This window comes from Salvia splendens, chromosome 11 (assembly GCF_004379255.2).
Source record: "Salvia splendens isolate huo1 chromosome 11, SspV2, whole genome shotgun sequence".
Classification (NCBI taxonomy): domain Eukaryota; kingdom Viridiplantae; phylum Streptophyta; class Magnoliopsida; order Lamiales; family Lamiaceae; genus Salvia; species Salvia splendens.
The window spans coordinates 15,476,445-15,499,118 of NC_056042.1; the positions used below are offsets into that span (position 1 = coordinate 15,476,445).

Consider the following 22,674-nt stretch of genomic DNA (forward strand, 5'->3'; position numbering starts at 1 on the left):
CACGGCGAACCAGGCAATTCTGGAGGCTTTTGCCAGCTCGAATCGTGTTCATGTGATCGATTTCAGCTTGAGGCAGGGGATCAGTGGCCGGCGCTGATGCAGGCGCTGGCGACTTGGTGGAGTTGGAGCGGTTGGTTGTGATGGGCGTCGCATCATGTTGATGTTGGTGGTGGTAGCCGTGATTTGGTGACGGCGGGAGCGGAGCTGCAGTTGGTGCGCCGCGGATTGTGTGTGGCGGTGATGTTAGTTGAGAGAAACTTCGTCCAAGAACACTGTTGTTGAGAGCGATACGGCAACGGCTGTGGTGTGTTAGTGATGGATGATTTCTTTGGCTTGTGTTTTTTGGATGGCATTATTGGAAGTAAGGTTTGTGGTATGAGAATGTGGTGATGAAAGGGGATGTATCATGTATGTTTATTGGTAGGTGGCCATTGGTACCCAAGCTTGATCAATTATTCATTTTATAAAATGTAAATTGTTTAGTTTGAAGAGATTTTCAAAAAATAATTTCGTTTGGTGCATACATAATTAGTATGGATAGAGTTGACATTGGTGGCAATATTATACTAAGAAAAAGAAAGGATGGAGCTTGGGGAGCAAGTACTTATAATTGTTTTTACTTTTTAGAAACCACAATGAATTAAATATGGTCAATTTTACTTCACTGTTGTTTACAAAATACATCACTCTTAACATTATTTTACTTCACTATTGTTTACAAAACACTTTACTCTTAACATGATTTTTACTTCACTGTTGTTTACAAAACACATCACTCTTAGCAATATTTTACTTCACTATTGTTTACAAAGCACATCACTCTTAGCGTGATTTTACTTCACTGTTGTTTACAAAACACATCACTCTTAGCGTGATCTTACTTCACTGTTGTTTACAAAACACATCACTCTTAGCATTATTTTACTTCATTGTTGTGTACAAAACACATCACTCTTACCACTATTTTACTTCACTGTTATTTTCAAAACACATCACTCTTAGCATTATTTTACTTCGCTGTTGTTTACAAAACACATCACTCTTAGCATGATTTTACTTCACTGTTGTTTACAAAACACTTCACTCTTAGCATGATTTTTACTTCAGTGTTGTTTACAAAACATATCACTATTAGCATGATCTTACTTTACTGTTGTTTACAAAACACATCACTCTTAGCATGATCTTACTTCACTGTTGTTTACAAAACACTTCACTCTTAGCATGATTTTTACTTCACTGTTGTTTATCTTACTTCACTGTTGTTTACAAAACACTTCACTTTTAGCATGATTTTTACTTCACTGTTGTTTACGAAACGCATCACTCTTAGCATGATCTTACTTCAGTGTTGTTTACAAAAACACTTCACTCTTAGCATGATTTTTACTTCACTGTTGTTTACAAAACACATCACTTTTAGCATGATCTTACTTCACCGTTGTTAACAAAACATATCACTATTAGCATGATTTTACTTCACTGTTGTTAACAAAACACATCACTATTAGCATGATTTTACTTCGTTGTTGTTAACAAACACATCACTATTAGCATGATTTTACTTCACTGTTGTTAACAAAACACATCACTATATGAGTAAGATCATTTCCCCAAGATTGAAATGTTCAATAAGCTTTTAGCTAAACACCCCTTGATAAAACATTAATTACAATCAGCGAAAGTTGAACTATCAATTTGCCTTTAAATAAAGGGACATGATGGCAACAATATTTATAAAAGTAGATCATCAGAAATAAAGTTTGAACCCATAAGACACCTGTCTCTCCTGCCATTAATGATAATTAAGTAAGCCTACTGATTAATTAATGCTTAATCCAAACAGTGAAACAGTTTATGTTGACAGATAAACGGCGTCGTTTGCATATTGACGACCATGACGCCGACGTGTGCCTATTTTCAAATACTTCCCCCTCTCACAATCACGCTCCTCCACTTTCTCACCACCACGGAAACTGAGAGACAGAATGGGAAAGACAACAAGGAAACTCAGAAATGGTCTCGCCGGTTCCGGCCAATATCGACATAGCCAACTCCATCGACCCTCTTCACATCTCCGAGATCGCACAGGATCTCAATCTCAGCCCGCAACATTACGATTTGAGTCGGACGCGCGATCTCAACCCCAAGAGTAGTATGAAGCGGGAAGATAAGGGAATTTGCAGAAGAGATCGAGAGATAAAAATTTACTGAACCTATTTTTTCTGTGCAATGACAATTATACCCCCGTCTTGTTATTGTGAAGTAAATTTATGATAGATGGAACTAATTTCTCCTTTAAATTCAAAAATCACATGTATTAATACTAGCCCTTGATTTTCTTGATCTTGTGGCTGTGATTTGTTCTCTAGTTTTGTGCTTAATGGGCACTTGCCCTATATCACTACTCCATATATCTACATATATATATATAGGGTAGTGTTAATCTCCTTTTCCTCTCTTAGATTTAAGTTCCTTCTTAATTTGGGTCGTTGGATTTGGTGGATGGAGGGACCGGATGAAACCCCATTTTTTAATCCCGTGTTGCATTATATGATGGAATTTGTGCATTATAAGGGTAAACTAGTAAAATAACTAAATTGGAAACCGCCCAAAACGGAAGGAGCGAATTTCCAGCGGGATTTTGATACAACCTTCCATCTACTCACTATCTCTCTCATAAACCTTCCATCTTCTCATTCACTCTCTCACTCTATCCCATCAGCCCACGATCAAAACTATTCTCCACCATTTCAAAACCGCTGAAATCCTAGTCGCCTCTCCAATTGAAGAGAAACCAAATCCACAGTCGATTCGCGCCGCGGAATTCACCGTCGGTCGACGATTCACAGGCTTAAAGTTCCGATTTTCAATTGTGCGCACGCCGATTGAGTTTCTATTCGCAACAATGTGGGTTTCCAAAGTTCCATTTTTGGGTAATAATCACTCTTAAACGTTGATTGTCGTCATTTACGAGACCACATAGTAATCGATTCACAGTTTTTAGTGTTGATTAAGTTCCTAGATGCAATAATGCACAATTTTTTTTGGTAGATTTTTCTGTAAACAATGAAATGGTAATCATTCGGATTAGGGTTCTGGTCATTGTTGAAGTGTGTAGTTGACTTTTGTGTTACATTTGGTATATGTTCGATTATTCCGGGTGAAACCATACTGATGTCGTAGATGTTGCTGAAAATGTCCGATTTTGTGTTCAATGTGTTGTTGATTTTGTCCATTATTGACGATTTGGGTTGATTATTGAGTTATATCTGTGTTTTTTATGATTTGGATGAAGAAATTTAACTGATTTCCATGGTGTGTCTGACAGTGCATCAATGACGAAAGGAGGCAGACCCTTCAAAACCCAACCAACACAGACTACAGGTGATAAATCTTTTGCATTCTTCTTGAATTTGTTCAAATCTGATACCATTGGTTCAGCTAGAGCTCTGCATTATTTGGTTGTTCGTTGTTCATTATTGCACTCTGTTTTGTACATCATGAGTTTGTTTCAATAAAAAACGTTTGGTTTCCACTGAAATTGTGCATTATTGTACAATGGTGTTTAGGCATTGGTTATTAAATTGTAATAGGTAGTGGTCTGATTCATATTTGTTCTTTTCTTTTGTTTACACGTTGTTCATTATCTATACCGTTTTGTACATTACATTAGTTTAATTTGATGCATTATTCATTCTGTTCTGTTGTAAGCTACATTATTTATATCGTTTTGTACATTACATTACCACTTTTCATATATTACTGACAAGTTACAAGTACGTAATATTGTGTTCGATGTAATACATGCATTATATATAAAGTTTGGTACATTAATAGTCAGTTACTACTCATTATATGAACTTCTTGGTATATTACTGAGTTGCATGGGAAAATTTAAATATCTTTTGGTACATTATTGATATGTTGCCGTGCATTATGTGTTATTTATCGTACATTACTCACATGTTATATTAACCATTACTGTTGTTGCTATTACACATGCATTATACATATATTTTTGTACATTATTGTTCTGTTACATCACTGATACATATAATTTACTTTTGCTAAACCAGGAGGTGTTGGAGGAAATTGGCAGCAATGACGTCTAAATTCACCCAACCAGGAGGTGTTGGAGGAAGATGAACCAAGTAGGCTTGTTTGAAAATGCTCATGCCCATGGATCAACTGCATTCCTTGTGCGCTGCGGTGGCAGCGACGGCTCTGTGGCGGTCCCGGTGAGAGAGGATTTTGCAGCAGCTAGTTGAAACAAGAACGACAACAACATTGTACTTCAAGATGTGTCCAACTGATTTGAAATAGATTTGTAGGGTATTTTTTCTAGATTTATGACGATGTAAAGCACTTGGGATGGTGTGAATTCAATTTCCTTTCAACATTATTTTCTTCAATATGTACATTATTCACTGATCCGTGCACATTATTAGACACTTTTGGTACATTATTTACTGTACCAAATCTTAAACGCATTAAAAAATGAAATTTAATTCATGTGTTGGTGCTATAACCTAGCCCCATGGGTTGCTAAACCCAAGGGAAATGATTCAAACTCTTTGCCCTTTGTGATGGTTCCGTTTGTGAGTGGCTACTACAACCTAGCCCCATGAATTGCTAAACCCAAAGGGCATGAATTCAATTTCCTTTCAACATTATTTTCTTCAATATGTACATTATTCACTGATCCGTGCACATTATTAGACACTTTTGGTACATTATTTACTGTACCAAATCTTAAACGCATTAAAAAAAATTTAATTCATGTGTTGGTGCTATAACCTAGCCCCATGGGTTGCTAAACCCAAGGGAAATGATTCAAACTCTTTGCCCTTTGTGATGGTTCCGTTTGTGAGTGGGTACTACAACCTAGCCCCATGGATTGCTAAACCCAAAGGGCATGAATTCAATTTCCTTTCAACATTATTTTCTTCAATATGTACATTATTCACTGATCCGTTCACATTATTAGACACTTTTGGTACATTATTTACTGTAACAAATCTTAAACGCATTAAAAATGAAATTTAATTCATGTGTTGGTGATATAACCTAGCCCCATGGGTTGCTAAACCCAAGGGAAATGATTCAAACTCTTTGCCCTTTGTGATGGTTCCGTTTGTGAGTGGGTACTACAACCTAGCCCCATGGATTGCTAAACCCAAAGGGCATGAATTCAATTTCCTTTCAACATTATTTTCTTCAATATGTACATTATTCACTGATTCGTTCACATTATTAGACACTTTTGGTACATTATTTACTGTAACAAATCTTAAGCGCATTAAAAATGAAATTTAATTCATGTGTTGGTGCTATAACCTAGCCCCATGGGTTGCTAAACCCAAGGGAAATGATTCAAACTCTTTGCCCTTTGTGATGGTTCCGTTTGTGAGTGGGTACTACAACCTAGACCCAAGGATTGCTAAACCCAAAGGGCATGAATTCAATTTCCTTTCAACATTATTTTCTTCAATATGTACATTATTCACTGATCCGTGCACATTATAAGACACTTTTGGTACATTATTTACTGTAACAAATCTTAAACGCATTAAAAATGAAATTTAATTCATGTGTTGGTGCTATAACCTAGCCCCATGGGTTGCTAAACCCAAGGGAAATGATTCAAACTCTTTGCCCTTTGTGATGGTTCCGTTTGTGAGTGGGTACTACAACCTAGACCCAAGGATTGCTAAACCCAAAGGGCATGAATTCAATTTCCTTTCAACATTATTTTCTTCAATATGTACATTATTCACTGATCCGTGCACATTATTAGACACTTTTGGTACATTATTTACTGTACCAAATCTTAAACGCATTAAAAAATGAAATTTAATTCATGTGTTGGTGCTATAACCTAGCCCCATGGGTTGCTAAACCCAAAGGAAATGATTCAAACTCTTTGCCCTTTGTGATGGTTCCGTTTGTGAGTGGGTACTACAACCTAGCCCCATGGATTGCTAAACCCAAAGGGCATGAATTCAATTTCCTTTCAACATTATTTGCTTCAATATGTACATTATTCACTGATCCGTGCACATTATTAGACACTTTTGGTACATTATTTACTGTACCAAATCTTAAACGCATTAAAAATGAAATTTAATTCATGTGTTGGTGCTATAACCTAGCCCCATGGGTTGCTAAACCCAAGGGAAATGATTCAAACTCTTTGCCCTTTGTGATGGTTCCGTTTGTGAGTGGCTACTACAACCTAGCCCCATGAATTGCTAAACCCAAAGGGCATGAATTCAATTTCCTTTCAACATTATTTTCTTCAATATGTACATTATTCACTGATCCGTGCACATTATTAGACACTTTTGGTACATTATTTACTGTACCAAATCTTAAACGCATTAAAAAAAATTTAATTCATGTGTTGGTGCTATAACCTAGCCCCATGGGTTGCTAAACCCAAGGGAAATGATTCAAACTCTTTGCCCTTTGTGGTGGTTCCGTTTGTGAGTGGGTACTACAACCTAGCCCCATGGATTGCTAAACCCAAAGGGCATGAATTCAATTTCCTTTCAACATTATTTTCTTCAATATGTACATTATTCACTGATCCGTTCACATTATTAGACACTTTTGGTACATTATTTACTGTAACAAATCTTAAACGCATTAAAAATGAAATTTAATTCATGTGTTGGTGATATAACCTAGCCCCATGGGTTGCTAAACCCAAGGGAAATGATTCAAACTCTTTGCCCTTTGTGATGGTTCCGTTTGTGAGTGGGTACTACAACCTAGACCCAAGGATTGCTAAACCCAAAGGGCATGAATTCAATTTCCTTTCAACATTATTTTCTTCAATATGTACATTATTCACTGATCCGTGCACATTATAAGACACTTTTGGTACATTATTTACTGTACCAAATCTTAAACGCATTAAAAAATGAAATTTAATTCATCTGTTGGTGCTATAACCTAGCCCCATGGGTTGCTAAACCCAAAGGAAATGATTCAAACTCTTTACCCTTTGTGATGGTTCCGTTTGTGAGTGGGTACTACAACCTAGCCCCATGGATTGCTAAACCCAAAGGGCATGAATTCAATTTCCTTTCAACATTATTTGCTTCAATATGTACATTATTCACTGATCCGTGCACATTATTAGACACTTTTGGTACATTATTTACTGTACCAAATCTTAAACGCATTAAAAATGAAATTTAATTCATGTGTTGGTGCTATAACCTAGCCCCATGGGTTGCTAAACCCAAGGGAAATGATTCAAACTCTTTGCCCTTTGTGATGGTTCCGTTTGTGAGTGAGTACTATAACCAAGCCCCATGGATTGCTAAACCCAAAGGGTATATGGATTTAAATCTCGCCAAACATTAAATACTTACACAAGCACATCATTTAGATACATATACAATTTAATTGGACTAGAACTTCATGATTGTCTCGAAATTAATGAAGGAATACTAAACTAACTTCTCAAAAAAGAGCTTCATGATTGTCTCCAAAAATTGCAGAAGAATGTCTTCCCAATATATTTACCGTAAAATAGGAAGAGAGAAGAAACTTAATTAAGGAAAATAAATCAGATTATATATTTACCAAACTAGAAGGAGAGAATTTAGGAATTAAATTAACCGATACAAATTTGAGCTCCCGAAACTGCCCTTTTCGAAATTTTTAATGATTAAAATTAAATTGATGAGGCTTTATTTTCGTCCATATGATTATGAAAATGGATGGACGAAATTGAGAAGGAGATTGGATTTAATAGGTGCAAAGGATTTGAATACAATTATATATATATATATATATATATATATATATATATATATATATGGTTTTGATCCATGCAAAACCATTCTTAATACAAAAATGCAGAACCAAGCATACAAAAGTCTTTTTTAGGTCATTGTAAGCTTATTTTTACGTCATTATAGTAAGGATGACATGAAATGATCTTAACATGACCTCAAACCCAAAGTTTATAATATGACCTAAAACTGCTTTACAATGACCCTCCGTGTTTTTGTTTAATTATTGACCATTGAATTGTCAAATCTCATGGTCAGGATTTGGTCTGGATTTTGTATTGAGATCAAGTTTTGTATTGATCATTTTCCTATATATATATATATATATATATATATATATATATATATAAAGAGTCATAATTGAAGGATTTAATTAGGATAGAATATATTTCTTTAATGCATAAATTACTCATATTATTTATTAAAAATATTTAATTGATAGAACTTTTTATTTATATATACTTACCATGGTATGTGATAAAATGCAAACTCTATATATTGTTCAAACTCCAAACTATGATTTGGACCGTTAGAAAATGTTAAAAAATGTCAACACAATATCAACGGTTAATTTTGTGTTGAAATTGTGTTGACATTTTTTGTTGCTATTATTTTGTCATTTTGTTTACATTTTCTAACAATCCAAATCATGGTTTGAAGTTTGTACAATATATGGAATATATATTTTATCACTACCCTACTTACCCTTTTAAGTACGATTAAGTAATACATACTAGTGTCAAATTTTAATAACTACGACGCTATATAAGATCTATTTAACATCTATAATTTGAAATTTAAAATATTTTATGAAACTTGATATTTTAATTCTTTTACTTATAATTTTAGACTAAGTCCAATTTTGGTCCATTATATTTGTCCTAAAATTCTTTTTGATCTTATACATTAAGTTTGTGACTTTTTGGCCCATAACATATTGTTTTGGTACCTTTTGGTCTCAAACAAGGTCACAAACTTAATGTATGAGACCCGAAAAAGAATGTTATGGAAAATATACAGCATCAAATTTGGATTTTAGTCCAAGATTATAATTAAGTTAGTAAATTGATCAAACATTTGACTGTTAATGTTAACATAAAATGGTTATTTTGGACCAAAATAATATGTTTAGGACCAAAAGATACCAAAATAATATATTAGGGACCAGTGGTGTGTTATATTGCTAACTCATCTTTAAATTGCTAACTATAACTAAATAATAGCCATTAGATTTTTAAATTAAAGGCTAAGATCATTCAACCTTGAGTATCAATATCATGCACAAAAAATATTAATTAGGGTATTATATCAATTAACAACAAATTATTTATAACTAACTTTTGAAAAATATCTCAAAACATTAAATGCATATAACTATCTCGATTTAAATTATTTTTCCGCATAACATATATCAAATTAAAGATAATTTTATAAGGATTCCAACGAGATCTAACATGCATATGTTTTTATGTCAGAATTTGATAAAATTTTTGTAAATATTCATAAATTTCGTTAACAGCTTTATATCAATACACATCACATAATATGTCAATACAATGCTTGTACAATGTTAATATGAAATTGTATTGACATTGTCATGTCTTTGTGTTGATGTATTTCATACAAGGTTACATTGTGTTTCTAAACCCTAAATTTGATAGTTGTTATTATCTTTTTAATATTAAAAAATGAAAACGAAACTACACATGGCAAATTGTAGACCATAAGATTTCTGAAATCCTATGATCTTAAATTAATTGTAGTTAGCAATTAAATAATGAGTTAGCAATTGATCACTCCCCCAGGGACCAAAAGGTCACAAAAGTAATATAAGAATTTTAGGGCAAATGTAGGAGACCAAAATTTGACTTTAGTCATTATTTATCATATTAATTTACAGAACTAGAGTTTTCAATTCTTTTACCTATTGTTCGTCACCAAGTTTCGGTCTTAATTTTTTTGTCAATTGTCGCATTCATGCACAAAATGTTATTTTTTAATGACATTCAAAATGACATATTTTATTTGTTATTTTTTAATGACATTCAAAATGACATATTTTATTAAAACAAATACTTTAATTTTACGTTTCTTTATTTTCTAATATTATTCAAAGATCATGAAATTGACAGAATTTAACCAAATTAATGATATAAATAACTATAATCCCCATAATATGAGTATATTACTAATAATTCTAAATATTCACAAAACCAAACTAGTAGAAAATTTCAAATTATATTATAACCCAAACAAATGGAAGAAAAACCACATTCGGTGGAAGTCATAATACATCTGCATTTCTCTACACACACAGTGCTTTGCTATAGGAAACTTTAACAACAGAAGCTTCTTCTCACTAACACAAAGTTAAGCTCAAGCAGACGCACAAATAGCTCCTGCAAACAACACCATCAAACAATTAACTCTTTCTTCACTTTACAAACAAAAATAATATCATCACCATAATTTTCCGACACAACTCTCAATAATATTTTCAAAATTACTTCATTTTTTGTTGGATAAAGATTATTTTTTACAGATTGTGAAGTCGAAACTAGGTCACAGCGTACGTACATACTATTATCTAATTACTAGTTTTGGGGTGCTACAGCATGCCCAATGAGGAAGGGTGTTATCTCATTGTGACAGAGGAATGGAACTATAAAGAGGCAGTTTTGCTATTCGAGCACTCAGTTGGCTAGAAAGTATCTAGATTGAACTGGTTCGAGATTAATTTTGTCAAAGGGGAGTCAAGGCTTGACTAATCCTGCATACCATTGCCACGAGACTCAGTAACGAGCGGAGTCCACGCAACTGAACAACATATAGTGAGATTAAGTCACATCTAATCTACCAAACCAAAATTTCCCAATCATGTCATTAAGTTACATTAACTTATTTCAAATTGATATTAGAAAGGAATAGTGACAACCTGATGCCCAAGATGAGCAGCAAAACTTCCCCTCATCAACATGTTTAACATCAAGCCCAATAAACCACGACCCAACACTCACATCATCGTGAGCATAGGCACGGAGGATCAATCTGCAAAACCACATAATAATAGTATATAGTAGTAATTTCAGTAAGTCATGGCAAATGGCTTCATAGGAGAATGCCCAAAAACAAGTACCTGTTGATTGAAACAAACTGAGCTAGTGGTTGTGATATAGCAAACACTTCACCTGAAGCATGTCGAAAGTATCTATTTATAGGGAATAGTTAATATTGCAGTCAAAACGGCACAGCAGTATCAACTGTTGAAATCCATAAGCAAAAAGAGGGAAAAGCAAAAGTGAGGTGCTTATGTTCTAGGGAGACTAGATTGTAGACTGTGAAAGAGAATAGAGAAATTCGGAAAGAAGTAGGACAGGGTAAAGAAAGTTGATAAGAGAATCTAAACTTACGATTTCCCATCCCCAAATTTCCACCAGTCGGGTTCGTACCATTTTTGTTTCCTGCATATGAAAGAAAAACTTATAAGCAAAAATATATCAAAGATATTTCCAACATTCAATCCCAAGGAAATGACTTGTCCCAGGTGTCCAATGAACTCACGGCTGAGAGTAAACTTCTCCAGACTTCATACATCCAATGTAAACGCGAGGCTTATCCAAATGACTTGCAAGCACAGATCCAAGAGCATCTGTAGAAAAAAGAGCTTAGTTCTTGAAAGTTTTTACAAAACATGAAGCAAGCTTAGAAGGGTCTCTTCTTCACTTGTATCTTGAGCTATTTACGAGATTTTAAAGTGTTATTTGGTTGATCCTGTCAGAAGATGGATACAACAAATGATAAACTTAATGTAGATTCTAGAGCTAGTCAAGAATATCAGGAATTTTTTTAGTCAACGAAAGTGGATCTGCTCTGATTAGTCTGAGACTCAGGGAATTTTAAGAACTCTACACGAACAAAAAGTAATGCGGTTTTATTGGAACATTTTCAGGGAATTCTCTGGTAGAGAAACCTCAGATGTTACCAAGAGAAACTTCATAGTAATGAAATACTCCTAATGAACATTGATTGAACCGTAAATCCGAAACTAAACAAAAATTTAGAAATCAGACTCAATAACGGGTTCAGAGTTATAGATTATGCAGTGGACCTTAGCCCTTAGGTAGTGTATTAGAGGAAGAACAAGCAAAGATCTTCAGCATTTAGTAGATGAAGGAACACATACCAATATTAACATACACATCGTCATTAATCTTAGCATAGAACTCAGCATCCCAGAGCTCCACAGCATGAATCAGGAACAGTTTTGTTTTCTTTGCTCGCTCTTCAGTTGTCTCGACATGATTTTCCTGACAAGGTTATAAAATTCAACCATTATGTATAATACTTTTAAGAATGTGAAGAGATACTGTCTAATTGACGTTTTACGGGTAAGAGAGAGCATGAGTAGGATATCAAGACGCGGCACCATTGTCCATGTGTATGATAGTGATATTCTCAAATGATGGAAGGTATGTTCCCATGTCAGATGGATAGAATAAAGAAAGTCGATCTTCTTATTTGTTATGCAAGGGTTTAAAAAACAACCCCAAAAAGCAGTCTTGTAGTTGAATTAAAGAGATCTAGAACAATAGTTAAATTAAAGTGACTAGGAAAGCAAGGAAAAAGTCATGAATTCTAGAAGGGAAAGCTAGGTGAAGGCTAAAAGCCTAAAATATATGAGCATGTTATGGTTAGTATCTTGAGTCTTGACCATCATGCAATGGACAAAGGGACTGACTTATTTGTGTTAATTACAAAGCCATTTCAAAAACCAGACATACGAGGATCATGAAGTCATTAGCCTCCCTATTTTCGCTGTCGATCTTCCTGTCTGAACTGTCACCTTGATTTACACTGCATTGATGTGTAAAAATAGTCAAAACCCAGTGCTCTAAGTTACTCTTCTATCAGTTTAGTATCAGCGGCACATAGACCTTCTCCCTATCACAAATCGGATGGCAATGCCTTTTTCCTCTTCCAGTTTCTTGAGAGCAGTGCCTACATTGATTAAATTCAGGATACACAATATTCAAGAAGCAGCCATCTTACTAAAAGAGTGGAAATTTACACTTGAAAATTGGAGTTGTTAGATTGTAAATGTGAGTGCTATAAATTCAGTGGCAAGTGATTCTTAGTAATGACAAATTTTAGCAATCGTGTCTGTATGTACTATAAAGAGAAATATATTTTATAGGCACAAACATGTTCAAATAGTTCGCATCTACTTGTATTGACAGAGAAAACAACATGTAAGAAGGGCGTACCGGTAGGCATCCAGGCCTTACGAATGGCATCTCTGTTGTTCTTACGTCCAAACATTGTCATTATTCCTACAACAGCCAAAAGTTTTTTCTTTGTGGTTACACTATTTTCTATGACATGCTTAGGCACGAAACCTTCATGCCTAGCTTTCTCCAGATCCACATTAAGATCAGCTAATCTCTTCTGATATTCCCTGACAAACAATATATCATCTGTTGGGCCCTAATAAACTCAATCGGAAACAAATGTAGCACCTAAATGGCAGTGGATATGAAATACAAAAACTACCTGCAAGTAATGATCTTCATCGTGTCATCTACAGAGACTGACGACTTCCCCTGACATAGAACACACAAGATGCCATCACTCGTAGAAAAACGAAGTTAACGAAAACCGTTGCAGAATAAAGAAGAAATTTTAGGTTCTCAAATCAGTCATGTGTTGAACTGCCGCCGTGGATTGTTTCTCTGGTGCAACATTGCAAAAACATATACTACGGAAATAGATCAACAAACATCAATCGTGGAAGCAAGCAAGTAGCGACTTTTCGCCTCGACAGCATACATTCACATAACAGATGGACAATAACTATCCATCATCATCATCATCACCCACTATGTAGCTCAATATAAAGCGAAAAATGATGCAAGATGCTAGACTTGTAAGGGCTCATATCTTATTTCAAACAAGATGCCCGTTACAATTGAAGCTGCATCAATCCCACAATACATTAATCACAAATTCACAACCACTAAATCAAAGGCTGACAAGTGAAATATTAGGTTACACTAAAAGGATAATCTTGACACACCCACGTTTCCTTTTTCTTTCACCATCTAAACCAGAATAAAAAAGTAGGCAAATTTTGAGATATATAGAGAATGTGAAATTTGACCTGTCCAGTTCTCTTATCCAGCTCGTTTACTAAATAAACTCTGCTTTCCGTATCCTGCCACAATCTGAAGAAATCCATCCATCAAAATTGATGAGAAATAGAGGAGAAAAAGAAAATTCAAGAATAGGAATACCGGCCGGCGACGTAAAACCAAGCCATGGTAGCAAACATGGAAAGCATCAAGAACGACATCCGGTTCCCGAAATTCGATCCCCGGCTACCCATTTCACCAAATACGCCTTCGTTTTCTGGAAAAAAAAATCAAATCTTGTTTTTGTGGGAAATCTTTTTTGCTTTATGTATGTTTGGTGGATTTGTGGTAGGGTAATTAAGCGAACTATCACAGACCAGAAAATATAAACAAAATGTTCAGAAAATAAATTCTGGGTTGATGTGTCACTCGAGGATGGAACTCACTGGTTTTTTTTTTACCAAAAATAGAATGACTTATTTATATTAAAAAATTTAAAATAAAAAAACGACTTAATTAAAGGAGTAATACTCCCATCATTTCATAAAAATATGTACACTTTATATTTTCATTCGTTTCATAAAAATGTTATTTACAACTTATAACAACTTATACCACCATTGAAACACTAATAATAATGATTTGTCTCACTATCCACTAATACTACTTTAACTACCCTCTCGTCCTCTTTCTTAAAACTTTAACAATTTTATCTTAATTCCCGTACCATATAATATGCCTATATTTTTATGGGATAGAGGAATCATATGTGTATTTATTTATTACAAATATAAAAATTATATTTTAAATGTATTAGTTAGAAATTTTTTTTAAAAAATAGGTCTGATAAGTCCACTTATTAGTTAGCTTGAAATCCGAAATTTTATGGTCAAGGTAGAAAATTGATATTCTGAAAATTTATAACCCGAATTGTTCGTATCCAAATAATCTGACAATCTGAGCAAGTTTGTCCTACTAACATTCGTACTAATTCAGTTAGTTCAATATGATTTCATTTTGAGCTAATATAACTCAAAATTAATTTAGTTATCAGGGAAACACCAAAACTAATAATGGAACTCAGATTTTGTTGTTGACAAAGATATTTTGTAGCTTTGCATTTAATAAAAGAAGCATGCCATTGCATTGAATTGTTTGGTTCCTTAAGAACTCAACTCTAGTTTGGGTTTTTGTAGCAAATCTTTTAACCATTATGTACATGTATAGAATATATGTAATCTGCAAATCCCAAAAGTGGTGATATATTCATAGATTACAAGAAGAGAGAGATCCTTGAAGGCTATTCTAATGAGAAGTCGTACAATAAGAAATAGTCTAAGCATATAAAGATAGTTTTGGATTAGGGTGAATTTGACTCTCAAGAACAGGCTGAGTTCTTGTCACTTGAGCTCTTGGCATTTTGCTGCTGCTACCAATCCAGTAAGTCTTCAAAAACTCTCCTTCATCTGCTTCTCTTTCCACTCCTTCACTTCTCATACAAACTAAACATCTCACCCCCACTGTTCCTAAGATCAGCCCCATGAATCCTGCCACAAACCCGAGTATCCAAACCACCGACGTCTTGTGTCTTTTATTGGTTGGAGTTACTATAGAGAAATGGCCTTGACTATTGCTGTGACAGCTATTGGGGGAGCTTGGATCGCTTAGGAAGACGTCCCCGAGAGGCCCAAATGCAGCACATTTCGCACCCTCGTTGCCTGATGAGTTACTGTTGAACGAAACAGATATCGTGTTCCCATTGGTGTTGAGCTCCACGTTCGACAAGTTTTTGCTGGATGCATCGTAAACCAGAAAGCCAACAACCGGGGTCAAGAGTGTGTAACCGGATAAGCTGTAGTATGAAGAAGAGCAGTTGCCAAGATTGTGGTAAACTATGAGGACTCTCTTCACATAAGGCTTGGGAAGAGTGTTGGGTGGGATGAGGAAGCTGCTGAAATTGGCTCCTTTTCTCCATAGAGTTCTGCTCCTCAGCTCTACCACGGAAACCTTCATCCCGGCTAGATAATTGGGGAGCCTAGCGTCGTACAGCTTGTCCGAGCGCTGTCGCTGCTGACTCATGACTCTCAGAGCATGGTCATGAAGAATGGTGTCTAGTGATTCAGCTAAGCAGTGGACCAAAGAGGTGAAGAAGTGCAACAACAAGATGAAGTTGAATTTGTTGTGCCCCATGATGGAGTTGAATTTGATGTGTTGCTTGTTGGCTTTAGATATATTCTTTTGATGAATGGACCCAAGTTCATTATATGGTTCCCTAAGTAGAGGTGTGTAATGATAGAGAAGGAGGAGGTGTTAGTGCATGCTGTTGTTGCCTTTTGGCCCACTTTGGTGCTGAATCAATGGAAGAAGATCAATTTTTAAATTGCAAAAGTTGATTTGGTAGTTCATCAATCTAAAATGTCAAGTGCTGTTCATCAATGGAAGATCCAGGTATATATATATCTATGATACATGTACATTTGGGCGTTGCCTATTAAACTCAAGGTCGCGGGTCGATACTCTGCATATATCTATGATATTCCTTCACTCCCATAAAAGATGTTCACTTTCCTTTTTTTAGTTTATTCCACTAAAAATGTCACATTTTTATATTTAGAAAAAATTCACTCTCACAATAATATAAATATTATATTTTCTCTTTCCATCTAACACAAAATAAAACCTCCTAAACACGTGCCGTTTCACAAGTGTGACATCTTTTATGGGACGAAATGAGTAATTATTATTAGAAAAATGATTAGAGACATAATGGAAATGCCATAACGAGGATAAAAAAATAATTTTAAATTGTTTTTAATTTTTATATAAGAGTGAACTGCACCAAAATGCCATAATTTTTCGCTGTGTAACAGCAGAGGCCCCTAACTTTTAAAAATCTCACCAGATGGATCTAACAAAATATGTAATCACAAAACGTGTATATTTTGCTATTTTTCGGACGAAAATGCCCAAATAGGTTGAAGGGCAGTTTAGACCTTTTACGTACTACACTTGCTCCCTATGCCTGCACATAGTCTGCATGTGTAGGGGCTGTCTTGTCAAACAGTATAGTCTTCATAATTCCATTCTCCTAATTGATGTAGCTGTTTGGTATAAATGCAAACGTACTGTGGCTTTTACATTGGAGGAAGTTAGGTAATGGTGTAGTACTCCATATAGAATTAATTGGCTCAGAATTTCGATTATGTTAAATAAACTCTGTGCGGTCCTTTGTCATCGAGAAAATAACATGGGCTTGTTATCAATTTATTTTGCAAATTAAACAACGGACATAACCAAGATAAATACTTATTCCAATTTCTAAAAAATAAAGAATTTGGAAGACGTGTGCTGTAAGTTCTAATGTGAAATTTATAATATGGGACAGATATGAAAAAAAGTGTGAGTGAAGTATTACTCTAGAAAATGGTCAATTGGTAATAGAAAGAAAATTATCAAAAATAGAAATACATAATTAAAAAAATAAAATAAAATAAAATATAAAAGTGAACTACTTTTATTGGAGCAAACAAATGTGCCCAGCAAAAGAATAGGATTTTAGTCACGTATGAAGATGAAAGTCCGATGGGATGTTGTGCCACAGTATCCCTTTTAATTTTTATAAAAATTGATTTGGATTCATAATATTTATATTTTTAATGCTGCAATTCCCATGTTAAAATAGTAAGTATATATTCAAAAAGTTATTTGTGTTTTTAAAAGCTACTAGTACTACATTAAAATGGAAAACGTACCATTTAATAAAAAAATGTAAATAAGGACAAATGCTTATTTTATTTTTATTACTATGATTTATTTGAATTTCATTAGTCAACTTTATTATACTATACCATATTAATAGATGATCTTATCCTAACAATTTGTCAACAACAATGCCATATAACATTAAAAAGGGAATTGAATAATCAATGGTATACTTGAAACTGAGTCAAATAAATATGAAATGAAAACAAAAAATTGCGGGTGAAATGAAACTAAACTTCGGCTTAATAAATTACAATGCAGGTCCGAGCGTGGGAAAATAATAGGGGACAAGAACCATGCTTTGCTGTCACATCAATTACTTTCGCATGTCCCATCAACAGTGCATGCAGCAGTGACGGCCATACAAAATGGCGGTTTTGCCCTTCCAAGCCCTGAGGTTGTTATGGTCCGAAAAACTCGATTTGTGATTACATATTTTGTTAGATCCCTCTGGTGGGATTTTTAAAAGTTAGGGGCATCTGTTGTTACACAGCGAAAAGTTAGGGCCTTTTGATGCAGTTCACTCTTTATATAAATATATATTTTATACGTATACAATTGTAATGAAGAATGACTTGCTTAGGAGAGTTACGTAGATGGCTTAAATTTAGCAAATATATACTCAAATGTCGCCAATCTCTCTCCATACTAGTAAACTAATAAAAGTGCAATTAAAATTCCAAAATCCATGCATTTATATTCCCAAATTAAAGTTCATTTTTATTTAGGCATTTATCAATAAATGATTAATTTTAATTTTGGAACTTAAAAAATTAGTTGAATTTTTTGAATTTGATTTAAATACTGTTCACATTATTTTATATAGCTACTATGATAATATTTTAATTTATATACTTTCTTTATCCATTTTAATTGAGTGTTTAAAGATTAAGTGTTAAGAGAATAAATAGATTAAAGTAGTAAAGAAAAAAAGTAAAAAAGAAAAGAGGATAAAATAAGAGTGTCGAAATATTACTATTTCGTTGGAGGATAACACTAATAAATTAAGTATATATATACACAGTCATTTTTATAGCTTAGAAATTTAATAATTATTTAATACTAATAAAATAATTTGATGCGAACGACTATTATCTTTTCATTAAGTATATAAAGCACATATATATACTACTAGTACTTTTAATTTTAGATTTTTAATAATTATTAAATGCTAATAGAATAATTTGATGCAAATGAGTAACAATTAAAAATTAAATATACATGTAATCGTTTTATGATTTTGAATTTGACTAATTATCTAAAACTAATAAATAATTTTATGCGAATGACTATTACTATTTCATTGGACGATAACAATTAGAAATTAAGTATATATACTAGTTTTTTACAATTTAGAATTTTAAAGATTATTTAATAATAAAATAACTGGATGCGAAAGAATATTATTATTTCATTGAATGACATCAATAAGAAATTAAGGATATATATACATATAGTATTTTTGATGACTTATAATTTTAATATTTTTTTAATACTAATAAAATCATTTTTTTAATAAAACCATTTTGATTGATGTATATTTAGATAAACGATAGCAATTTGATATGAGTTGACATTCCTTTTGTAATAAATTGATACATATATATTTATTCAAGTTTCATTTTATTTGAAATAAGGATATAGTCCATATTTAATTTAATTTTATGGCAAAATGACATAGGAGCATTATGGCTTAGAGACATTATGTCTTTAAATCACTACCCTTATTATATTCCTAAAACTCTATTTATGAAATATGTATATTTTTTAGAATGATTATATAGATAAATTTCTAAGTTATTGATCAATCGTTTATAGTGAAATAAGAAATTTATATTTTAATTTATTTAGTAAAATTTGAATATGTTAAACTAAAATTCTCTTTCAAATATATACATTTTTTAGAATTATTACTATTCATAAATTTCTAAGTAATCGATCAATCAATCGTTTGAGGTGAAATAAGAAATTTCATATCTTAATTTATCTGGTAAAATTTGAATATGTTAAATTTTATGAAATAAATCTTTATATTATTAGATGAACAAGTATTCGAAGACTTTGTTAATATTAAATGTGTTAATATATCAATTAGTATAAGTTAATTTAAAATTATGTTCTTATTTATAAAATCTTTTTATTTATCTATTTACTGTATTATAATGATTAAAAAATGGCGGTGCGACAGCAAAAAAATATTTCAAATTTGGACCCCAACATAAAATTTCTGATTCCATCACTGTTAAAGTCCGCCACTTGCCGATTATCACTAGATAGAACTGCTTCAATACCAGCTAAAGGTTGGTTCATAATCTCTTCCAATAGCCTCTTTCTGACACCTGAACAAGAATAGAAATAAAATCATTTTACATAGGGGTGGCAAATCGTGCGGATTGGGTCGTTATTGGGTCAATCTGATAACGACTCAACCCAATAAGACCTAACCCGAACCCGACTTGTTAAGGAAACTGCAAATCCGAACACGAACCCGGCCTACTACCCTCATACCTGAACACGACCGAACCCGAACCCGTTAACGACAAGATATAATATGGGTTGACACGACACGATAACGACATGTACCAATATTACACGATTAAAACTTAATATTAAACGATTAAACCTAATTTTAAACTTGATTTACATGATAAAAATTAATTTTCCAGGATTTAAACCCGATTTACAACGAATTAAATAACTAAAAACTAAAGCATTATTTTATAAAATAATAATATAAATAATAATATATATTATTTCGTAATGGTTATCCATATCCTACCTGAACCAACCAGAAATTTCGGGTTCTTAACGGATCAACCCAATAAGGAGGTGTGACCCAAACCCGTTATTTTCGTGCGGATTCGTGTCGGATTATTGTCCTAATTTTAACGTAATAGGTTGTTCTTCAATCGTATACCAAAATCATATATACAAGTAGATTTAAACTGAAATAAGCAAAATGAATCAATCAAAGCAAGTTAATAGTCAATTGCTGAAAGATATTCTTCCCATGACCGTAGGATATAATTTTAGACATAGTGCTTACTTGCTTAAGTCCTTGAAGCGCGCAACAATGAACCGTTTGCCAGCATCTGTGTATCAACCATTAAAACAGTTGAAGGAAGATCCAAGTAAAGCAAGGTTGATTCACAAGTCAGTGGAAAGTTGTGCAGTAATTGGCTGCAATATCTCATAAATGATGCGATACATAAAGTTTAGCAAACGCATGAAGGTTAATTTGTCAGTAGCCATTAATACATCCAATAAACTAGTTCGAGTAGTTCTTGGCGGTGTTGTTAGTCGAAAAATATAAATTTTTAAACAACATAACATAACTAAATAACTGAATTTTATTATCAAAAATCATCAAAGTTCCAAAAAAAGTTGCAAAACATAAAATAATTAACTAAATAATATCATCATCACTCCGAGGTAAGTCCTCTTCTCCTTCATCGGATACAACCAAATTAATATCTTCACTGTCATCTTCATTATCCACAAGAGTATAAGCACGCACAGAGCTTGAGGCTTGTTCTCTTGTGCTTGTGCTACCTCTAGTATGGTACACTGCTTCCGACGCTCCAGAAGCTCTACCATCGTTTAATTTTGGGAAATTGTTTATAATTGCTATGTTAAAAATTTTAGTAAAAAAAAGATGAATAACAAACTTTAGAGATTTGAGTTCTTTTTCCACTAATCCCTAATTCCCTACCATAAGAGTAAAAGTTCATTTTATTTGATATAATATTGTAGAAAGGGAAAAAATGAGAAAAAATGATTTCTACAATTTAAATTTATTTCAAACACCGCATCACAATATATCCACACTACTAAATTTTATTACTGCAATAAACACCGTAAATGTAATAACTATTTTATTTATATTGCATAGTTAATGTTTATGTTATTAGTAAAACGTACTAACAGAATAAGTATTTATTTACTTTTAAAAATTGATAAAATAGACGATTTACTAACATTATTTTTATTATCAGGAATTTTCAATTCCATAACATAGATAAAAGAATTGATTAATTTGATTAGTCCTAGATGTGTTCGTGAACCGGGCTGCGGATCTTGCCTTGTCGGGGATCGCTGATCCAGATCCGGCTGAGGGAGGCAGCCACGGTGGCTGGCAGCCGTCGTCTTCACCGGGCAGCAGCCGTCGTCTTCACCGGGCAGCAGCCGTCGTCTTCGGACAGCGGCAGTATGTTTTCCGGGCAGCCAAGGCAGCGTGCGAAGGGCTGGACAGCAGCAACGCTGCAGTCACAGCAGCTCCTTCTCGACAACACCATCGGCGATTGCTGTGTCGTCTTCGGGCAGTCACGGCTGGTCGGAGAAGCAGACAGCGGCGGCGCTGACGAAGATGGAAGCCATGGATCCTTGTTGATCCAGCCATGGCAGCGACGTCTTCAGGAAGTCAGCGGCAGACACGCCGCATTCGGGTAGTCACGGCTGATCGGTGGTGCCAGCAGCCGCTCCATCTCCGGAGAGCAGCATCTACAACGCAGAGGTCTTCGTTGCTGGACAGCAGCGGCTGTTCCAGTGGGAGCAACGGAGGCAGCGGCGGTCTTTGTTGCTGGACAGAGCCGGCTGCTCCAGTGGGAGCGGCAGAGGCGGCAGCAGTCAGCAGGCGGTGGAGGTCAGACGCGGCAGTAGCTGCTGCTGCGAGGCCCAGTGGCGGCCTAAACCCTAATTAGGGTTTTGGGTTGCGTTTGTCTTGTTCTACGTTTTCGTTTCGTTTCTTAATGCACAAGGAATTTATAATTTTTGGTTTAAAATCCTAAACCTAGAAGAATTATTTAACTTGTAGTAAATTAGAATGAATAATTTGTTTAATCAAGATTCTAATTTAAAGAGATTTGTTGTCTTCTTTAAAATTGTCAATTGAAATAATTAGCTCGATAATTGATTTAATTTGTTAATTAGTTGATTTTGATGGATTCTTTCCATCTAGATAATATCATGGTAAT

The 22,674-nt window shown here is 34.0% G+C and overlaps 2 protein-coding genes across 3 annotated transcripts; both read right to left on the minus strand.

Moving 5' to 3' along the window:
- Positions 1-9,959: 9,959 nt before the first annotated feature.
- Positions 9,960-14,328, minus strand: LOC121753933 (hydroxyproline O-galactosyltransferase HPGT1-like). Of its 2 annotated transcripts, none has more exons than XM_042149227.1 (12): positions 14,102-14,326; positions 13,969-14,032; positions 13,362-13,411; positions 13,076-13,266; positions 12,746-12,809; positions 12,593-12,665; positions 11,995-12,118; positions 11,373-11,460; positions 11,222-11,272; positions 10,948-11,019; positions 10,747-10,859; positions 9,960-10,210 (listed from the first exon to the last, which is right to left on the minus strand). In XM_042149227.1, exons 1-12 carry the CDS (start codon positions 14,191-14,193, stop codon positions 10,188-10,190), a joined length of 1,005 nt encoding a protein of 334 aa, XP_042005161.1. In that variant the 5' UTR covers positions 14,194-14,326; the 3' UTR covers positions 9,960-10,187. The 2 variants fall into 2 exon arrangements, with proteins under 2 accessions (XP_042005161.1, XP_042005160.1); XM_042149226.1 differs by lacking the exon at positions 9,960-10,210 and adding an exon at positions 10,259-10,628 and having other exon boundaries at positions 14,102-14,328.
- Positions 14,329-15,142: 814 nt separating this feature from the next.
- LOC121755005 lies at positions 15,143-16,168 on the minus strand. The gene has a single exon (XM_042150290.1). The coding sequence runs from the start codon at positions 16,127-16,129 to the stop codon at positions 15,275-15,277; it is 855 nt and encodes a 284-aa protein (XP_042006224.1). The 5' UTR covers positions 16,130-16,168; the 3' UTR covers positions 15,143-15,274.
- Positions 16,169-22,674: the final 6,506 nt, after the last annotated feature.